At 38.4% G+C, this 23058-nt stretch overlaps 1 protein-coding gene across 25 annotated transcripts in view; it reads right to left on the bottom strand.

The window, feature by feature from the left end:
• The window catches only part of CSNK1G1 (casein kinase 1 gamma 1), a 175370-nt gene that overhangs the window by 14509 nt on the left and 137803 nt on the right, over positions 1–23058 (bottom strand). For 13 of the 25 annotated variants that reach the window (XR_006203512.1, XM_042941742.1, XM_042941754.1 and 10 more), the window contains 2 exons: positions 22860–22967; positions 10701–10811 (listed from right to left, as the gene is read on the bottom strand). Coding sequence is in view for 19 of the 25 variants with exons in the window: in XM_042941742.1 (XP_042797676.1) it covers positions 10701–10811; positions 22860–22967 (219 nt within the window). In the remaining 6 variants the exon portion in view is untranslated. Of the gene's footprint in view, positions 1–10700; positions 10812–11687; positions 11831–12176; positions 12272–12640; positions 13637–20206; positions 20330–22859; positions 22968–23058 lie in introns of those variants that run through there. The other 12 variants (XM_042941747.1, XM_042941746.1, XM_042941749.1 and 9 more) reach the window with 8 other exon arrangements.

Raw genomic sequence — 23058 nt, 5'->3', positions numbered from 1 at the left:
TGAATGGTTCGGATATCATATGCTCTTGGATAAGTAACTTCAGCTATTTGAGACTGTTTCTTACAGGTGGATGTGAAAATTATAGAAGCAAATGTATGAGACAGTATCTGGTACAATACCTGGCACACAATAGTGGAGGTAGCACAGCAAGTAAGGAACGGGCTCTAGACTTAGGCAACCCTGAGTCTGAACCCTAGCTCCACCACTTACTTGCTGTGGGTCCTTGGGCAAGATCCTCAGTCTTTCTGTGCCTGAGCTTCCTAATCCACAAAATGGGGAACCAGTGCTGCTTACCTAATAGGGTTACCGTGCAGACAATCCACAGAAAGTGCTTAGCCCAGTGCCATGGTACATGGTAATGGCTCAGCAAGTGTTCATACTACTGTTGCTCTCCCTCCATTAATGTTTATTCTTACCCCCCTTTAGATCTGGGGTCCTCACCAGCAGCTAATTTGAAGAAAAAAAAAATTTCCTGTGCAGTCAGAAAGAGGAAGGCAGGAGGGTATGTTTAGTATAAGGGATCTTTGGGGGTATTTACTCAAAGAATAAAGGGCACACAAGGTAAACACTACTTACTAGCAGTCTCTACTTACCATTATTTCTAAACCAGAAATATGTATTGTTCTTATTAAGAATACATGCTTAAAAAAAATTAAAACAATGCTTTATGGTTAGTCAAAGAAACCTACAACATTACATGTGGACTTACCCTAGGAATCTGCTAGTGATCAAATTTAGCACCTCTGATTAATGCAACCACTCAACCTTATTTTTCTCCTGACATAAAAAATACTATATAACATTATGTAATATTCTTGCCCAAAACAAGTTTTATCTGAACTTTTGGTATGATGGAAAAAAACTGACAAACCTAAAATGCGGGACATTCTATAGGAAGCAAGCCTGGACTCTTAAAAACTTTACTTTTTCCCTTTAAATACAGGGGTGACTGTTACAGATGAGTAGATTAAGCAACTAAGAGACTGAAAGAGACTAAAGGGGCATAACAACTAAATACAAACCTTCATTAGATCCCAGACCCTATAAAATTAATCTTGAGGACAATTGGAAATGCAATATGAATTGTGTATTAGATATTACAGAATTATTATTCTATTTTTTAGGTATGACAATGGTGTTGTTGGTGACATGAGAGAATGTCTTTGTTCTTACGACATGCCAACTAAAGCATTTTGAGATAAAATACAATGATGTTTACAATTTACTTTCAAACACTTTCGCACACGCTCTCCCTCTGCCACCCCCATACTACTACCACAGAATTAAATATGACAAAATCTTAATAATCATTAATTGAGGTCAGGGATATACATGGGTTCATTGGACTACCACCACCACCAACTTCTCCATAAATTTGAAAATTTCAAAATGAGAAGGAAAAATACCAGCAAAAACAAAATTTGAGGAGTGAAGGTTTACAGATTAGAGAAGCACAGCTCCTCATGCTAGTGCTGTCCTGTTAACCTCTTCAGGCTACATTTATTTCTTGGGGCACGTTCTGGCTGAACACTGGTGGTCACGCTGGTAAATGTATTCTGTGAGCACAAGGGCTAGAGAAGAAAGCATCGTAAGTTTCTTAAAGAACAATTCCGGAGCTAGGTAAGATGTTAAAGAAAATGTCTTGGCCTCAATGGGTACAAATAAAGCAGGAGTCAACAGGCATCACCACTGCTGACTACTTGGTGACTTTGGGTCATGGTGCCTGTCCACAGTATTTCAAGTGTCTCATGCTCTCTAACTTCTCCTTGCTACAAATTGTCACTTGGCCTATAAGCAATATCCTTGGGCAATCTAAGAAAGAAGAGGTGATCTACATTTTATACACTAGATGTCTTATCTGTTATCAGTGAGTACCTGGTCACTAACTTCTAACTATAACTAAAATATGCTTGCGAATCAGTGGCTACTTATTTAGGTCTTTAGAGCATTCACTTTAGGCTGGAGGTAGTCTGTCAAACCACTGAACAGCTACCTAGATGTGCAATGGAACAAATGCTAGTGTAGGTGACCAAAGAGCCGGATTCCAGGCCTTGCTCTACCGTCAGCCTCCTCTGGTTTCTAATTCTGTAAGACCAAGCCAACAACCTTGGTCCCACCTACTTCATAATTACTATGGCAGTTAAAAATAATGATGTTGAAGAAAGCAATTTGAAAATTTGTAAAAAACAAAAAGACCAAATCCTCAAATCAAAACACCCTTATGAATGCAATGAATTATTCGTATTTTAAGCAGTATAATTTTTATACCTTTCATACTGAATTTTTAGTATAACTTCATTAAAAAATAAGCTTATTTGTGTACCTGGAATACTGAAAGTTAATTTGTTGTAATCACTATCAAAATTAGTCCCACATTCTTCTGGCTATCTCACATAAGACCAAAGTAATTAATATCATAAGGAACTACCCATGGAAGGAACTAAGGTGAAGTGCTATTTTGAACTTTAGTCCTTAATATTGGTAACATCTCTTTTAATAAGTAATTTAATATTTTAAATAAAAAATTTGAAAAAAAATTTGATTTAGTAAGTCCCATTTTTCAAAAACATTACTATGAAGAAAAGTGAGAGCTATATACCAAAGGGAACAGTACTTTAGCTGACAGTCAACATTTCAATCCTTCTTCTTACAACTAACATATTTGGTAATTCTGTACTTCAGCTTCCCTATATATAAAATGGGAATAATATTGACCTCAACAAGAATTGTAAATAATTTAAAATTATAAAGATTTGAGCAAAGTAAATATTAGTTAAAAGCTAAATGTAATCCTTAAGTCTCATGCCTTTGCTTGGCCCTGGAGATTTCTAGATATTTCATATACATTTTCATTTAAACAATTCTGGAGTCATCTTTTTGAAAGAGAAAAATATACTGCCTTAATTGAATTTAGATCTTCCACATGTGGAAGACCTGTGGAAACAGTGGAAGGATGGGAAGCACGGTGAGGGGGGGTGGGGTCTGCAAATGAAATAGGTTAGAATGGGAGTGTCCATGTGCCTTCTCAGAGCCAACTCTTCTCATCTTGGTGCTCTGTACTCCCTACCAGGTTTGTGCTGTCTACAGGTCATCCAGATAGGCTAAGCATGGTTTGAACACATTACCTTTTGGAAAGTGAGACAACTCGAAAATACGTGGGCATCTGCTGTGCCAGAAAAAAGTAGGACTGATTTGGTTTGCAAAAAGCATAGCCTTTTTGAGTTTACAAAAACTGGGGCTACAATTAAAGAGGCAGATGCAGTGAGGAGCAGGAGAGCTTAATGTAATATTAGGGAAACGGCACACTTGCCTGTCCCCTATCCAAGTGTCAAGGAAGCTGGCAGAACTTAGTTTACAGGGAGTACAGGCAGGTTGGATTTTCCAAAAGTGCTGTCAGAGACTCTACGTGACTCAATTCTAAAGACACCCCCTTACAGTGGACAGTAGGAAACACTGTCCAAATGGGTACCTCTGTGTTCTGGGAACACAAATCTAGTTAACTAAACTGTCTAGATATGCCTGATTATGAGGTATTTTCCTTTTAAAAATTATTTAATCTTTGTATTTTCCCCTAGTTACAAAGTAAGCATGTTTATTGTTTAAAAAAAAAAAAAAAGAGTATTAAAAAAGACTACATAAGAAAGTGCAGGTTTCCCATGATGAAATCATATGGACATGGCTAGTGGGAAATTCAGTATATCTTCCTTGAGAACAAGGGCATGCAAATCATTTACATAAAAAGATACCTAGTAAATATTTTAGGTTTTTTGGACTATACAGTCTGTGTGGAAACTACTCAACTCTGCCACTGGACATAAAGGTGGACATATACAACATATAAACAAATGAGTGTGTTTATGTTCTAATAAAACTTTATAAAAATAGGCAGAGGGTGGGATTTAGCCCACTGGCTGTGTTTGCCTCCCCTACTCTACATTGCTTTTTTTTTCTCATTCTGCATAAACTAACATATATGTATGCTATTCCTCTTATATATATATTTGCATATGTATGTGAAAATAAGCAAAAATGGGGCCAAATTTCATATATCATTTTACAACTTGCTTTTTCCACAACACACCTTGGACATTTCCCATAATACCAGAGATCTCTATTCACTGTATGGAAGTATTATGTTAGTTAATGCCTAATTAATGAACATTTAGTTGCCTCAGATTTTCTGGTATTAGAAACAAGTGGCAACATGGGGCGCCTGGGTGGCTCTGTTGGTTTAGTGTGGGACTTCAGCTCAGGTCATGATCTCACAGTTCATGGGTTCCAGCCCCACATTGGGCTCTGTGCCAACAGTTTTGAGCTTGGAGCCTGCTTCAGATTCTGTGTCTCCCTCCCTCTCTGCCCTTCCCCCGCTTACACTCTGTTTCTCTCTCTCAAAAATAAACATTAAAAAAATGTTTTAAAAAAAAGAAACAAGTGGCAACATTCTAAACTGCAGCATCGAATACAATAGCTACATGCCACATGTGGCTACTGAGCACTAAAAATGTAGCTAGTCCAAACAGAGATGTTCTGTAAGGGTAAAATACACACTAGATTTCTTTCTTTCTTTTTTTAACATTTATTTTTGAGAGAGAGAAAGAGAAATAGAGCATGATTAGGTGAGGAGCAGAGAGAGACAGAGACACAGAATCTGAAGCAGGCTCCAGGCTCTGAGCTGTGAGCACAGAGCCTGACACAGGGCTCGAACTCACAGACTGCGAGACCATGACCTGGGCCAAAGTTGGACGCTTAACCAACTAAGCCACCCAGGCGCCCCCACACTAGATTTCTAACACTCCATAAAAAAAGTAAAATATCTTAGAATCTTTTTGAAGATTTTATTTTTTTTACTACTTTTAAAAATATTTATTTTTGGGAGAGTGCAAGCGGGATAGGGGCAGAAAGAGGGGACAGAGGATCCGAAGCAGGCTCCGCATGGACAGGCTGACAGCAGCAAGCCCAATATGGGTCTCAAACTCACAAACCCCAAGATCATGACCTGAGCTGATGCTCAACTGACTGAGCCATCCAGATGACCTTTAAGATTTTATTTTTAAGTAATCTCTACACCCAACTCGAGGTTCGAATTTACAACCCTGAGATCAAGTCTCATGCTCTACCGACTGAGCCAGCCAGGCACCCCCTCATAAATATTTTTAATACTGACTATACATTGAATTATTTTAAACTGGGTTAAAATATATTATTAAAATTACTATCACTTGATTATGTTTACCTTTTCAATGTGATTACTAGAAAATCTGAAATCACAAACGATTGATGTCCTGTTTAGGAGCACTGTTCTAGAATATGTATCTTCAGTATCTGTGCATTTCTGAGGAATATTTATCTGAAACTGGATTCGCTGAATCAAAAAGTGTAGATATTTGATTTGAAAAGATAGTGCCGAAGAATTCTCTAAAATAGCTGTAATTCACATTTCAACAATAGTAGATGGATAGGCTCTTAAATTTATAATTTACTACAAATGTGATAGATGAAAACTGATATGTATATATGTGTGTGTGCGTGTGTGCGCGTGTGTATCTATGTATTTTTTAAGTTGTTAGGTTTTGTTTAAATCAGACTTCTATGAACACATTGCATAAAGAAGCACATATTTCTACAAGGATCATTAGGAAAAACAGCAGTCTCTTTCCCCTATTCCACCATTTCACCTCCTTTACAACTGATTCTTTTATTTTACCTCCACATCTCTGAATTGCATGCATCTTGATTCTTCATTTTTAGGCATATATTCACCTTTTTCATCCTTCTAGTTCCATTATAGTTTTTTAAAAACTTTATTTATTTAAAGTAATCTCTATACCCAACATGGGACTTGAACTCATGACCCTGAGATTAAGAATCTGCATGCTCTTCTGACTGAGGCAGCCAGGTGCCCCTTTCATTACACTTTATACTGTAATTTTAACTAGATCAATTCTTAGTTTTACATTATGACTATTAAAAACTATAGCTGTACCATGAAGTATATACCATGGTTCTTTACTTCCCTGTATAATTTCCTTTTTTCCTTGGAGTTAGTTATCTTTTAAATTTTATTTACTTATTTAATGTTTATTTATTTTCGAGAGAGAGAGACAGAGTGCAAGTGGAGGAGGCACAGAGAGTGAGAGAGACATAGAATCTGAAGCTGTCAGCACAGAACCCAGTGTGGGGCTGGAACTCACAGACTGCAAGATCATGACCCGAGCTGGAGTTGGAAGCTTAACCAGCTGAGCTACCAACCTGCCACTAAAATTTATTTTTACTTAGGTTTTTATGTATTAGTTGTAATCATTAATTCTAACCAAACTCTGTCATTTATCTACCCAGCTGCTTTCAAGATACTCTGACAAATTGGTATCCTAGTCATTTCATCATCTTGGTAAAATTGTTCTCAAGGCCCCCTGAACACCTATGTTTGGGACAGGCTATCCTCTTCTACTGGTGCACTGCTGTCTTTCTGGGATCTCCTAACTTGACCATTGTACTGGGGAGTCCCTTCACTTCTTTCATGTGTCAGATCTTATTTCCTGGATCCCATATATTCCTCTTCGTTGGTTTATTCACTCATTTTCACAGTGCACAAGGGTACACGAGAAGTAAAATTTTTTTTTTAAATTTTTTTTTTTTTTTAACATTTATTTTTGAGACAGAGAGAGACAGAGCATGAACAGGGAAGGGGCAGAGAGAGAGGGAGACACAGAATCTGAAACAGGCTCCAGGCTCTGAGCTGTCAGCACAGAGCCCGATGCAGGGCTCGAACTCACGGACCGTGAGATCATGACCTGAGCCGAAGTCGGACGCTTAACCAACCAAGCCACCCAGGTGCCCTGAGAAGTAAAATTTTTAAGAGCACAAATTTTTGAAAACAGCTTTTTCTATATTCCAACCAGACTGACAGTTTGGCTGAGTATAGAATTCCACACTGGAAATAATTTTCTCTTAGAATTTTGAAAGCATTGTTCATTGCCTTCTAGCTTCCAGAACTGCTTATTCAGAAATTTGAAGCTACGCTAATTCCTGATCCTTTCTTTGCATGTTGACTGTTTCTCTTTCTGGAAGCTCAAAAGATCTTCTCTTTGTCCTCAATGTTCTGAAATTTCACAATGATGTACCTTGGTGTGGTTCTATCATCCATTATGCTGGGCACTCAGTAGGCCCTTCTGATCTGGAAACAAGTCTTTATGAGTTCTGGGGAATTATTTTGTTAATGATTTCCTCTACCCCACTTTCTCTGTTCTCTCTCTGGAATTCCCATTAAGAAATTAGACCTCCTGAACTTTAAATCTTACATTGTTTGTATTATTTCATTTTTAAAATCATTTTAAATTTTTTTAATTGAAGTATAGTTGACATATATTAGTTTCAGGTGTATAGCGTAGTGATTTAACAATGATCTACATTACAAAATGCTCACCACAATAAGTATATTGCCCTCTGTCACCATACAGTTATTATATGGTTAAAAAAAAATTTTTTTTTAAATCTCTGTGCCCAATGTGGGACTCAAACTTATGACCCTGATATCAAGAGCCGCATGCTCTACTGACAGCCAACCAGGTGCCCTCAAAGTTATTACATTATTGGCTATATTCCCTGTGCTGTTTTTCATCCCTTTGACTTACTTATTTTCTAATGGGAAGTTTGTACCTTTTTATTTATTTTTTATTTAAATCAATGTCAGTTAACATACATAATAATAACATAATAATGATTTCATGAATAGGATTTAGTGATTCATCGCTTACATATAATACCCAGTGCTCATTCCAACAAGGGCCCTCCTTAATGCCCATTGCCCATTTAGCCCATCCCCCTGCCCAACATCCCACCAGCAACCCTCAGTTTGTTCTCTGTATTTAAGAGTCTCTTATGGTTTGTCTCCCTCTCTGTTTTTATCTTATTTTTGCTTCCTTTCCCCTATGCTCATGTTTCTTTCTTAAACACCACATGAGCGAAATCATATATTTGTCTTTTGCTTAGCATAATACACTCTAGTTCCATCCACATTGTTGCAAATGGCAAGATTTCATTCTTTTAGATTGCCAAGTAATATTCCATTATAATACCACATCTCCTTTATCCATTCGTCAGTCGATGGACATTTGAGCTCTTTCCATATTTTGGCTATTGTTGACAGTGCCCCTTCAAATCAGCATTTTTGTATCCTTTGGATAAATACCTAGTAGTGCAATTGCTGGGTTGCAGGGTAATTCTGTTTTTAATTTTTTGAGGAACCTCCATACTGTCTTCCAGGGTGGCTGCACCAGGTTGCATTCCCACCAGCAGTGCAAAAGGGTTCCTCTTTCTCTGCATCCTCGCCAACGTCTGTTGTTGCCTAAATTGTTAATTTCAGCCATTCTGACAGGTGTAAAGTGGTATCTCATTGTGGTTTTGAGCTCTATTTCCCTGATGATGAGTGATGTTGAGCATCTTTCCATGTGTCTGTTGGATGTCTTCTTTGGGAAAGTGTCTATTCATGTCTTTGCCCATTTCTTCACTGAATTGTTTTTTGGGTGTTGAGTTTGGAAGTTTATACCTCTTAATCCTCTTCACCTTTTTGCCTCCCCTCTGGCAACTATCAATTTGTTCTCATATTTATAAGTCTGCCTCTGGTTTGTGTGTTTTTTTTTTTTTTTGATTCCGCAGATGAGTGAAATCATATGGTATTTGTCTTTCTCTGTGTGACATATTGCATTTATCACAAAAGCCTCTAGGTCCACCCATGTTGTCATAAATGGCAAGATTTCATTCTTTTTTATGGACGACTAATAGTGCAATGCATGTGTATGTGTGTGTGCATACATGCACACGTGTGTACCACATCTTCTTTATCCATTCATCTATCGATAGACTCTTGGGGTTGCTTCCATACCTTGGGTAATGTAAATAATGCTTCAATAAACACAGAGGTGCACATACCTTTTTCAGTTAAGTGTTTTCATCTTCTTTGGACAAATATCCAGAAGTGGAATTACTAGGTTGCATGGTAGTTCTTTTTTTTTTTTTTTTTGAGAAATGTTTTCTACCATTTTAACCTCCATCTTTTTTCTGGGAGCCTTCCTTATAACTCTATCTTCCAAACTCTTCAGTTTTAAAGTTTTTATTATGTTTTTAGTTTCCAAGAGCTGTTTTTTCTTTTTAATTTGTTCTTACAATGTTCCTTTTTAAAATAGCATCCTATCCTTACTTCATAGTTGCAATATCTTCTGTCTGTGGGGATATTAATAATGAAGTTTTTGTTGTTGTTGTTACTGTTGTTGTTTGCTTTGGTCCCTTTTTTATTAAAGGCTTTCCTCAGAAATCTGATAATCCTCCATCTGTTGCCTATACTTAAAAGTGAGAGACTGCAGGGGTACATGGGTGGCTCAGTTGGTTAAGCATCTCTCTCTTGATTTTGGCTCAGGTCCTGATCTCATGGTCAGTGAGTTCGAGCTCTGCATCAGGTGCCATGCTAGCAGTGTGGAGCCTGCTTGGGATTCAATCTCTCTCACTCTCTGTCCCTCTCCTGTTCGCTCTCTCTCAAAGTTAAAAAAATAAACTTAAAAATAATTACACAAGTGGGAGACTGCAAAGACTACAGTCTTTTGCAGTACTTTTAAGTATTTAAGTATGGATCACACATTCATTTAGCGTCTGTACCTTTTCTTCAGGATAGCACCCCTCCCTCAAAATGTGCCTCATTTCCTCTTATCCATAGCCCCTCTATTTTGCCCTTAGCAAAGAATAAGTCTTTGGTCTTTGCTGGGGTGGGAGAGAGCATCTAGGGTTCTGTGGCTTCCTAGAACACAGACTTTTTTTACCTAGATGTTCCTGTTTTTCTGATTTTTTTTTGTTTTTTTCTACAGAACCACAGCTGTCTCCTGACTTCCTGTGAATAACACGATCTTCAGTGCATCACTTCATATAAAAAAGCATATGCTAGACAATCAAGCCTATCAAAATGCATTTCTACATGTAAAAGGTTTGTCTATCCCTTAATATGATTTGGTAGCTCTGAGTTCACCTGTGTGCCCCAACTGGTGGTGTCACTTAATAGTATGAAAGATGTATTTGAGTTAAGATTATTAAAACAGTGACATATAAGAAAAGTAAAGAGACGCAAGATATTCTTATGTACTAGAGAAAACAGAGCTTCAAAATAGTCCAAATGAAATCAGAAATAATTCCCCAACACCACACTTTTTCCAGAAAGAAAAAAGAAACAGCCCAACTTCTTGGGCACGCATTCAAAAATGGTTGGCTTGGACCAATTAGCATTCTCACGTTACGTGCTAAGGCACATATCATCATGAAATGAGCTACATATGCAGTCCTCTATCCAAAAAATACTTACTTTATACATTTCAAGTCTTTAAAATTCACATACTTGACACTAACATACTTGTACCTTGACGTTATTTTTACAGTTTATCATGAGTTGTATCAAGGTTGTAGGACAAGTTTAACCAGAAATCAGTATCAGAAACCACAGAGATGTTTCTTAGTCAATGACAACCAACAATCATCTCATCCAGTGATTCTTCCAAGTCTACTTAGGCAGAAAATTAGCACATAGATATTCAGTTAACTATAGAAACAGCTCAACCTTGCAGTAAGTTTCCTTTTTAAAGGAACCAAAGTTTCAGAAGCAAGTCAACATTCCACCAGCCAAGCTGAGAAGGCCAAGAAAAGGCAATAAAGGCAGTAAGTACCTGCACTGATCCCCCATGGCGGTCTGCAGCCAAGTGAGACGTCAGGTACGAGGTATTGGTCTGCCGGCTGGGCTGGATTTCCCACTCTCCTCGGCGCTCTGACGATGCAGTCTGCTCAGGCATTAGGAAGCATGAGAGCAAGATATGGAAGGAAAGGTGAAGCAACAGCAAGCAATAACAAAATCAAGTACATTAGTGTCCCTGAGGGTTTTGTTTTTGTTTTGGATTTTAAACTAACAACCGCTGCAAAGCACTGGAAAAAAGTTAGCTTGGCTACATTCACTGCAGCCCAATGAGCCAACACATGACACTCTACAGCACACCATCCTCACCCAGACACAGAAAAACAATAATCACCAAAAGGGTGGGGGGCGGGGGGGACCACCAGGGAACCACCAAAAAGCTGGAATCAATTTTAGCTTCCATATTAGTAAAATTTCAGTAGCCACTAAGCAGACCAAATTCAGAATGTTAAGGCTATTGGACAAAGGAACAATCATACTTACAAATCATTTCACTGATTAAAGATCTACCTAAATAGACAGTAGTCAATACAGAAAATTCCTAGCATTAGGAATCAAGATAATATGGCTTTTAGGGAGTTTACCACTCTCAACATAAACCTCCACAAGACTTTCAAATACAATAAAATGAGCAGTGGCAGTGGCTGGAAAATACTTTCTTATCTAAGAGAATGAAAAAAGTATCTCTTCAAAACAGGTTCACAGGTCAAGAACATGAAAAGATGGCGGGGCTGGGGAGGGGGGTGGCGGTGGGTAAGGCTACAATGTTTTCCTGCTTCCTCTAGCTAATGGCCTCTAGTCTGGAATTACAAATAGTTTTAGATAGGACTACTATGAATTATTTTCCTCGAGAAATCAAAAGGCAGATCTTTCCCCCAGAAAAAGGAGGGCTTTCAATCCAAAACCTTTTTGAGTTCTGCTTTCAGTTCTGCTGTCATTCAGGCTCTCTTCATTCCTTCTTTACCTGTTTTTTAGATCTCATACTATTCTGATCTTGCTCATTTGTGATTTTTGTTCTGAAGAATCTGTTTAGGTGCCTCTTCCCCTGTACCAGATGGCTGAGGAGGTGTTAACATCATGATGCTCAGCTGTAACAGTCCTAAGGCTCTACAAAATGAAAAATGAGGAGTTGGAGAGGCAGCAATGAGGGATGGGTAAATCAAATTTTAATTGCTGCTGATATAAACAGCAGCAGGGTTTGGGATGTGATATTGCTGCTCTGCACGAAAACCAGCAAGGATGCAATAAATCTTAGAGATGTTCACAACTATCAATGGTGCATTTTATAAAAAAGAAAAAGAAAGAAGTGGTGGTTTGAGACTCATACTCAGTCTCCCTCTTCTGTATCTCATTGACAAGAGTTGTGTAAAGCTCAAGTGTAAGTCACTAAAAAAACTTTTTACATTAAAAGAACAACAACAAACCCAAGCCTCATATACCAGCTAAAACTTACTCATCTTTATTAATGTAATATGAAGCCGCATGGGTAACAGCACTGTAAAGGATCTTGGCCATGTTTTCTGATATTCCTCATGGAATGAGCATATTCTGTAAGGAGGCAGCTTGTATTAATTTGCTTGCTATATTCTCTAACCAAAGAGGGGTTTGGCTCTCTATACCTCTAGTCACATTTGAGAATCAAAAGAACCCAAAATATCTGTCCCTCCAACTATTTCTGCCAACAGAGGTTCAGATGTTTCACTTTTCAAAATAAGACTGTGGTTCATAACATACTCTTAGTTTTTATAAATTTATTGACGGTATCCATATTCTCAGAGCACTTAATCTCATATCTTCTTATTACTAGAGATTTGAGAATAAATCAGGTTTTTTTTTTGAATCTTTTATTTTTTTTATATAATCCCTACACTCAATGTGGGGCTCGAACTCACAACCCAAAGATCAAGAGTTGCACACTCTACCAACTGAGCCAGCCAGGTGCCCTGAGAATAAATCTGTTCTAATACTATAAGTAATATCAATAACTATTTTGTATTAGTGATAGCTTCTTTAGTTCTCTCTAGGACTTTACTTAAGCTCCTAAACTACTATGAACAACTGTCAGTTCTCAAAAACTTTAAATGTTTAAACAATATCCACACATTTATAAGCCATTTGGTGTTGTTTTGAGTTCCATGATAAAATATTTAATGTGATTACTTTTCTCATGAATGCTCTGTTTTGCGCTTGTTTTTAAGGCAGATAAAACTGAATGAAAATGGCAAGAAATGTACGTATAAAACTCATATGCTTTTAAGTTTAACAAAACCTGGACAGCTGATCAACTACTATTTCCATTTTTTACTGAAACACATATCAGAAGTCTGGTTTGATGCTACTGTCTGATTCACAGGACTATGTAGTTATTTATATTCATTCTAGCTAAATACATAATTTATTCAAAGAATGAACATTTATGGCTGGACTCTGTGGCTATTCCCTTCTAGAATTTAAGGGCTTAGACTGGTATATATAAGTTGATAAAGGAGAAAGGGTCATTTGCCAGTTTTGGAAAGCAACTGCGTGCCCAGGAACTAGATGAAACTGAGGAATCTTGACAGGTACAGTGTTCTGCTTGTGTACCTGATAGGTATTCTAGGCAATGCTGTGTACAGGCGATTAGGACTGGGCAGAATCAGCACAGGATATAGTCCTACTAAGCAAACCAGTAGAGGAGATCGGCATGTGAACTTTTCACTCTCAAAGACCACTCATGCACACATGTCTATCTAAAAGGCAATCAGGAGCTTCGATGGACAGAAGAGTCACTCAGCAATATCAATTTCTCTGCATTACTTGAAAGGCAAAGGTCCACATGGAGTGTGTAAATCCCCAAAGGCAGGAGCAGGAATCTCAAGCAGTAGGAATTCCTTGGGGGGAACGCTTTAAAATCTTCTGTTGGGATTGCATTACCTGTGTGGAAATGCTTGGTTTACTATCCAGTAGATGAACATGGAAATAAGAAAGTGGCGATCCAGCATAACATAAATCAAAGACAAAGCTAACAAAAGTTACTTAAGGGGAAACACCGAGGAGCCTGGTGTAAAAAGTCAAAACCACCACCCGTGATTTAGGGCAGAGGAAACGAATCTCTCCCAGCAGTCATCTAGCAGGGGTTAACGGACAGACATTGGGGACAATGACACAAGAGGGCAGGAAAATACTCTCTGAAAACATCTCAGATACCATCTATGGCTTGAAAATTCTTTCCAATACTTATCAGAGATAAAGCTCCTGTTCTGAAACAAAAGGCAGGCAAACATTTTTCTCCTGTTGCAGCAAATAAATCATTGAATTCCATTCATTATATAAAGTTATATAGTTATTCTGAAAAGTTAATTTTGATTATATTTATAAAGAACTTTCTCCATTTCACTTTATGGCTTCCAAAGTACTCTATAAGGTGCCACCTAAACAGAACATTTTGGTTTCACATGCTGGTCTTCTAGGCCTCATTATATAATTACAGTCTTAAGCTATAATTAGCAAAAATAGAGACTGAGTAGTACCAAAAACTTAGCAATGAATACACTAGATTACATTGTCTTACCACACTTCCAAGATGAAAAACAATTTTTTTGTGCTTGCTTTGGCAGCACATAACACTAAAAAAAATTTTTTTTTTAATGTAATAGGGGTAAGATGTAAGGAGAAAAAAATGGGGCAAGAAATACCTCAAGAAATTTTTCTGGAGCATATTTGACCTTAGGTATGAAATTTTTAAAAGGTGGCAAGGTTACTGAAGTGTATACTTCAACAAAATTAAAAAATTTTCTTCTGTTAAGTTCATGAAATAGAACCAAATTTCTGTGCCAGACAAGGATGATTCCACGCAACCTGCTGTGTGTGTAAACAATGCCTTCTTGTATTCTACAACCTTGATAGTGAAGATCAGAGATGTTGGAAAATCACTGATAACCTGGGAGGGATTATTCCCAAATTCAATAAATGCAGGCCCACAGAGATAGTAGTGTCAATTCTGCGAAGCTCTGAGAAAAATCACGGAACCATTCCAGAGGTCTGAAACACTACTCAAACCCTGGTTATTCTTATTAAAAAAAATTTTTTTAACATTTATTTATTTTCAAGAGACAGAGTGTGAGCAGGGGAGGGGCAGATAGAGAAGGAGACACAGAATCTGAAGCAGGCTCGAGACTGAGCTGTCAGCACAGAGCCCAATGCAGGGCTTGAACCCATGAACTGTGAGATTATGACCTGAGCCGAAGTTAGAAGCTCAACCGACTGAGCCACCCTGGCGCCCCTGCTTATTCTTATTCAAAAGGGTAGAAGCCACCCTTCAATCCCCATCCTGCCACAACTAGAGAAGGATGACTTATCTAGGTAGGACTACTCCACATTCGCCTTCCTACAACACAAGATGTCTGCTGAAATACAAAATATTGAAGACTGCACAAAACTTTTATAATTTTTAAGTAGGCTCCATGTCTAACATGGAGTTTGAACTTGTGACCCTCAGATCAAGAGTCACGTGCTTCACTGACTAAGCTAGCCAGGGACCACTGCACAAAGAGAACTTTTAATATGGAATATAGGATTAGAGCAGAGGTGAGTAGCAGCAAATAGGTGACAAATGGGAGAAGGTAAGAAAATGATTGAATTTCAGTTTTCTTTACACTTCCTTGTTTTGATGTCTCCCTTTGGATAAAGGTCCCAGAAATGAGGAGGGACAGCCCCATTCTGCACAGGGCTCTATGCTGGAGGGTGACAGGATGAAAGTACAATCTCTATACCCAAGTTCCTGCTAGACAGCAGGCAGCAAGTTAGGAAATCACACACAGGTCAAAGGGACGTAAACTTTCTCTGAGCACACTCATCTGCCTCTTCAACTAACAAACTATGAACCTTGCTGAAAACGAAGTAGTATTATGTCAAAAGAAGTGAATGGAGAATTAATCAACTTTTGTTTTTTCCAAAGCCACTGGACTTTCAAAAGAATCTATAAAGATATTCATTTTAGCAAGATCTTTGGCCATCTTGGCTACTTAGCAACCTGGCTTAATCTCTCCTTTGGAAAAGCTATGTTTATAACAAGCTTCTTCCAGCAAGCACCACAGCACTAAACCACAACATACTTTTCTAAGGCTTTACATCCCTTTAATCTCATCTCTTGGGAGTCAAGATACAAACAAATCTGAACTAATTTTTTTTTTTTAAAGGATTTTACTTTTAAGTAATCTCTAAATCCAACGTGGGGCTTTAACTCACAACCTCAACATCAAGAGGTGCATGTTCCACACACTGAGCCAGCCAGGTGCCCTTGAAACACTTTTACTGGGGGAACACCTTCAAAACTCAACATGACTCGACACTTTCCAGTTTTATTGCTCATTTCTTGTGTGTTTATAAGGTACTGAGTTAGTTTAAATATGGTTCTTTTAGATGGATGAGAGATCGGCTTTTCTGACATTTGATTCATATTTTCCTGCTCAGCCAAACTTGATAATTTGTAAATGAACAGTTCACCGAGTAGAAAATTACAAAAATAAAATTATTTCCCCTGAACACATATTGTACATATAAAAATGAGTAAGTGCTATTCAATATTATGATGTTAGGATACCATGTCTGATAGAGTTTAACAGTTCTTGATGACCAATGTGACTCTTTCCAACCTGAAAACAGATCTGTTCTCCCTAACCTCCTAGGTCAAGTACCCCTTCTTCATATGCCCAAAGAAACCTATGTAACTATCAAAATTGCTGAACCATGGTAGCCATGTGTATAGCATTTACTTGAGTAAGGACTGCCACAGGCTTAGATTTAGAAAGAGCAGGAAGCATACTCCTGCACGCACATCCTAGTCAATGCAAGATTCTACATCTAGCACACTGAGCAAACACAATGAATAAAACCTTCAACAGTGCAATACACTGCACTCCAAATTAGATCTCTGGATACCGCCAGGACTTACTTCCTGATCACATTTGATTGGAGAATGCAAAGGGAAGCTTTGCCAGGTAGAAAGAGGCAGAACTATTTTTCAACCCCTTCCTAATGGATGGTTCTTTACAGAGGAACCACAGCCATGGTAAGATTTACCATCTTTGGACCTGGGAAAGGACAAATACCAAGGGGAAAATAACAGAAAAGACAAATCCATTGGTAATTTTCTAAATTGATCTAGCTTTTATCAGTATTTGTTCTATCCAAACTCATGATTTGATTATAGTTCCCTAGCTGGGTAAAATTTACATTAAAAAAAATGTTCTTAAACATCTGATATTAACATAGTTGTAAAAAACAGATTTAGTATATGTAGGTGAGTTTAGTATTTTTTTTATTAAAAAAATGTCTTTTAACGTTTATTTATTTTTGAGAGACAGAGGGCAAGCAGGAGGGGGACAGAGAGAGAGGGAGACACAGAATCTGAAACAGGCTCCAGACTCTGAGCTGTCAGCACAGAGCATGACGCAGGGCTCGAACCCACAAACCATGAGATCATGACCTGAGCCGAAGTCGGATGCTTAACCGACTGAGCCATCCAGATGCCCCTATGTAGGTGGGTTTAAATGCAGTTCTTTGGGAACCATATTTGAGATCTATCACTGCATCTAGGAACCAAATAGTACTCAATTCAATATACCTACAATTTAGAATAGCAAAGCCTATTTTCTCTGAAAATTCTCATTGTAACGGAAGAGAACGAATACAACTGCCCGAACTTACTTCGCAGCAAGAGCCTATTTTATTATTTTTTTAACATCCTTCATCTTCAGGACAGTCTAGCCCTACTCGGGCTGCCAAAGGAGGCAGAATGGATCTTTGTGGAAACAGAAAACAAGTAGGAAGAAAAGCTTGCAATTTATTTTTCATGGAAGGTTAAATAAAAATCTATATTTTAAACAGACATCTGACTTCATCTATGCTCATTTGACAGATTCATTCATTCATTCACTCATTCATTTAAACAATTACTACTGTAGACGTTGTTTTTAGGTGTTAGGGAGATAGCAATGAACAAAGCAACAAAAATCTCTACCCTTATTTATAGGCTTACATTTAAGAAAGCTGAGGCCCCACCCAAAAGGTTAAATGTCCTATGGCCAAAGCCTTGGGCTAAGCTAAAATCAAGTTCTGAGCTCCCCTTCTTTCTCCTCCTACTCTAAGTATAGGACTAAACAGCCTGTTCATCTCCAGTCTCACTCCTCCACCACAACTGAAGAGCAGATTTACCCAGAATGAGACTCTGTTGGCACTATCATCAATGTTACCTCCATGCTCTGACTTCCAAATATGTCACTGTTTTTTGTTTTTTTTTGAAAGTCCTCCTCTGCGTGTTGGCCACCTTCAGCTGGAATACACTGCTAGTATTTAAAAGTCAAGATGCCTAGGGGCACCCGGGTGGCTCAGTCGGTTGACCATCTGACTGTTGATTTCGGCACAGGTGATGGGATCAAACCCCAAGTCAACTCTTTGCTGGGTGTGGAGCCTGCTTAAGATTCTCTCTTCGCCCCTCCTTTGCACATGCACGTGTGCTCTCTCTCTTTCAAAAACAAAACAAAACAAAACAAAACAAAACAAAACAAAACAAAACAAAACGTGACAAAAACTCAAGATGCCTAAAATCAAACTCCAAAGAAGTTTCTCCCCCAACTTTCCCATTTCCAGTAATTGTACCACCTACCCCCCAGTTATTCAGGCTTCAAAATCTCAGCAACTACTCTGACTCATCCTTCTCCCTCCATCTTGACATGCATGTGGGCTACCAAGTCTCGCAGATCACACCCTTATATCATTTTTTCACTGCTACAGCCCATCTAGGCCCCCTTAACCTCCGAAGTGGATGCACTGCATTCTTAATTGTCTCCAGGCTGGCTGTCAAGCCATTATTATGTTCTATGCCAAAAAACTTCTAAAGCCAAGTTTTGATCACATCACTCCTCTCTGTTCATAAACCTTTAGTACCTACCTATTCCCTACTGAAACTAAGTATCAACTCTCCAGCCCATCATTCCAGGAACTTCATCAAATGGCTCCAAGATAATTTTCCTAGCCTTGTCTCCTTTATTCACACCATATATTTTAGGAAAATGAACTAAACAACTTCTTGTTGCTCATATTTCCTTTTTGCATGGAATGCCTCTTTCATGTCCACGTTACTCTTCCAAGAGCACTTCAAATGCACCTTCTTTCATGAAACTCTGTCACGCTCAAACTAGATGAAATGTCTTCTTCTTCCAATCTCTGATGATGGTAATTTGAAACTTGGGGAACTTCTCTGTTCTGCCTTGTGTTACGGTTATCTGGCTACCTGGCTGATCTACGTGGCAATTCTTTGAGGACAACGACTCCCTACTTATCTTGGTATCCCCAGGACATACTTTCACAGAGCAGGTCTCCAGCTAGACTTATGTAGTCAAAGTTGCTGAGAAAAAGTTAGCTGCCCCTAAAGTGAGGTTAATACTTGTCAGGATCTCTCAAAGAGAGATTTTACTTTCTTCTTTTGCTGATTACAAAACTTGAAAAGTACCAATCCAAAAAATAACATACTTCTTTCAATTCTTGGAGTAATGTAAAGGACATATTTGGCCGCAATTTTTCTGAAAAAACAAGCACAAAACCCTAAAAACATAAGAAAACAACCCTAAAGATGGAATAAAAGCAAAGAGACACAGACTAAGACACAGTGTAAAGGTAGAACAGATACTAGAAATACATTTACCCACAGGGCAGAGTGCAGAAAGAATTCAACCCAGCAAGGATTCAGAATCCTGCTGGGAGAGAGGTATAAAATTTGCATTAATGTGGGGAATTTCAATCCCTTAGCAGCCAAGGGATACTAAAAACCCTAAAAAGAAAAAAATCAGAGACAATTTCAAGATTCAATTCTTCAGAAAGAAGCTTATTATTGCACTGCAGTAAGATTTCCTAATTATACACACTAGTTTAAAGACCCTTCACTTAAATGTACACTGAGGGGCACCTGGGTAGCTCACTCAGTTTAACCGTTTGCCTCTTGATTTCAGCTCATTCCAGGGCTATGGGACTGAGTTCCACATAGGGCCCCATGTTGGGCATACAGCCTACTTGGGATTCCCTCCCTCCCTCCCTCTCTCTCTCTCCCTTCCACCCTCCCTCAGCCCCTCTCCTGCTTGCTCTTCTCTCAAAATAAATAAATAAATAAATAAATAAATAAATAATTTTTAAAAAAGTACACTGAAAATCAGCGTACTTCTACTCAGATAATAGCTTTGACTAATTTTTTCACCCTGGCAATCCAGGTTTTCAACATCTCTTTTTCCCATACTTTAAAAATCCAATCAAAACAGCAGCATTGATTAAGAATTCACTGAAGCAGAAAAGACATGGAAAACTATAGGAAATACCTATTTTAATTTGAAATATTCTGAAAACATGAGTACTCGGGCACATATGCTGATTATGTGGACTTCCCTACTGACTACTGATTTTTCATTATAGGATAATGTAACTTCTTCATAGAATAGTCTGGAAAAATATTACCTACAATATTATCTGTTTCTTCTAATATGTTGGCATTATCTCCTTCCACTGATTTTTTCATTTGCCCTTTCCCCGAGGGGAAATCATGCTGTCATTCTAATTTTGTACTCTGATTTCTTCACCCTACAAACCATAAACATTTTCAGGTTGCTACAAGTTTTCCTAAATATTATTTTAACTGGCTACATAATATTCTACTGAATAAGCCCACTACAATTTACCTTATTATAACCCAGTTTTTTTGCTAAAAGATTTCAGCTGGATCCATAACCATTCCCTTATAATAAGTGGATCATTTCTAAAACGTTTGTTTCAAGTGACACTGTGACAATTTTATGCACATAACTTAATCTATATCGTGGGTTGTTTTCTTTTTTTAAAATTATTTTTTTTTTAATGTTTATTTATTTTTGAGACAGAGAGAGACAGAGCATGAACGGGGGAGGGGCAGAGAGAGAGGGAGACACAGAATGGGAAGCAGGCTCCAGGCTCTGAGCCATCAGCCCAGAGCCCGACGCGGGGCTCGAACTCGCGGACCGTGAGATCGTGACCTGAGCTGAAGTCGGACGCTCAACCGACTGAGCCACCCAGGTGCCCCCGTGGGTTGTTTTCTTAAAATGGATTCCAATAATTGATTCTGGATTTTCAAAGTCCAGAGCCACGTCTCAGAGTGTCAGTTTAAGTGTGCACTCAGCTACACTTTTAACAAGAGAGGTAGAAGAGAACAACCACAGAATCAACAGTATTCTGTGTCAATCAGAAGCCAGTCAAATTGTAATTCTTAGCCAACTACTTTGATTAAAGCATGTAACTATGGATCCAATTAGTGTATGTGATTTGCTAAACCCCACCTTTTTGCCTGTCTACTCTCTCTTAGCTACTAAATACACAGATTTCCCTCCTTTATACTTTTTTCTTACCAAGACATACATTTTGCCAAGAATATGTGCTTATTGGTGAGTCTATCCATATTTGTGTATGTACTTCACTGTACATGTGTGTGTTCTTTCTTTTTAGAAAAAAATTTTAAATTTTATTTATTTAAGTAATCTTTACACCCAACGTGGGGCTCAAACTCACGACCGTGAAACCAAGAATCACGTGCTTTTCTGACTAAGCCTGTCAGATGTTCCCTGTGTGTATGTACTTCTATATGCTATTGTTAACCTATGTACTTTCTCATATGTGCATCTGAAATAAGCATTTTTGCATTTCATTATAAATATGTCTGTGAATATTAAAACGTGAGGTCAGGGTTACGAGTTAATTTGAGAGTTGATAATGAGTGAACATGTTGTGTATCTGTTTATTATCCTTTGCTTATTTATCTACTGGGGTCTTCAGTTTTCTCTTAGCAACGTACAGCTGGCCCTTGAACAACACAACGTGGGGGTTAGGGGCACTAACCACTGTGAAGTTGAAAATCTCCATATAACTTCTGACTCCCCCAAAACTTAACTACTAATAGCTGACTGTTGACCAGAAGCCTTCCCAACAACATAAACATTTGATAAACACATACTTTGTATGTTATACTCATTATATTGTTTTCTTAAAATAAGGATTAAGAAAAGGTTATTAAAAAATCATAAGGAAGAGAAAATACATTTACAATACTATACTATATTTATTTAAAAATTTGTATATAAGTAGACCCACGCAGTTCAAACCTGTGCTGTTCAAGGGTCAATTGTATATGATATAAAGATGAAAGTTGTCATATTTCCTTCCCAATCAGTGACGTCTTTCTTCAAATATTGTCAAATTTGCTGATTTTTGTGTGTTTGCCTCCTCTGTCTTTAGGCTGAGAGAAGCCTCTCACATAGACCATTAGTTTCTCAAACCATGAACACTGAAGGATGGATGGCATGGTCTCCTCTACAGTGGCCTAAAGCAAAGGTGAATCTTCACTTTACTTGGCCAGCTCTAGAATTCACATGGGGACAGGAGGAGAGGTGGAACAGAGGTGCCAGTTTATGCCCAGGTCAGCTAGAAGTCCAAATTACCCACTCTTCTTAATCAGAAAACAAAAACAAAACTAAATAAAGACAATCGGGGCGCCTGGGTGGCTCAGTTGGTTGAGTGTCCAACTTCGGCTCAGGTCATGATCTCACAGCTCGTGAGTTCGAGCCCCACGTCGGGCTCTGTGCTGACAGCTCAGAGCCTGGAGCCTGCTTCCGAATTCTGTGTCTCCCTCTGTCTCTGCCCCTAACCCACTCGCATTCTGTCTCTGTCTCTCTCAAAAATAAATAAACATTAAAAAAAATTTTTTTAAACAAACAAATAAAGATGACAAAGCCACCCCAGCACCAGTGAGAGTACCCCACACTGTACTACAGATGAGACCCAAAATGGGCTACCCTGTTGATCCTGTGTGGTTCAGGAGGTCTTTCGGGCCTGTGGCAGATGGCCCCTTTCAGCCAACAGACTTGGACAAGTCCTAATTCTCTTGACTGGATACTTCATATCAGGTGCCTGACCACACCTCAGTACCGTTATAGCACCCAGGGATGCTGGAATGCTACCCCACATGCTTGAGCAAAGGCAAGTCCTTTGTATTTAATTTCAGTATATACACTTAGGCAGAGAAGACGAAAAATTTTGGTTTTAGTAAAAAGTAGAATGTCTGAAACAAGGAAGGTCCAGCACATACCTGATTTCGCAGAGGCTGTTGCTGTGACGGCCGATCCCTGTGTGTGTGGCTTTCTCGAGTTATTGCAGATGCACCAGAATCTACATGAACTGACCCTACTGGAGTAGGCTGGAAAAATATAACAAAAAGTCAAATGGAAGATGGGCCTGACTTAATGACTCTGCAAAGGAGAGCATCATTCCAATTCTAATAAAACAGT

This window comes from Panthera leo, chromosome B3 (genome assembly GCF_018350215.1).
Source record: "Panthera leo isolate Ple1 chromosome B3, P.leo_Ple1_pat1.1, whole genome shotgun sequence".
NCBI classification, from domain to species: Eukaryota; Metazoa; Chordata; class Mammalia; order Carnivora; family Felidae; genus Panthera; species Panthera leo.
This window is presented reverse-complemented; position numbering and strand designations above follow the sequence as displayed.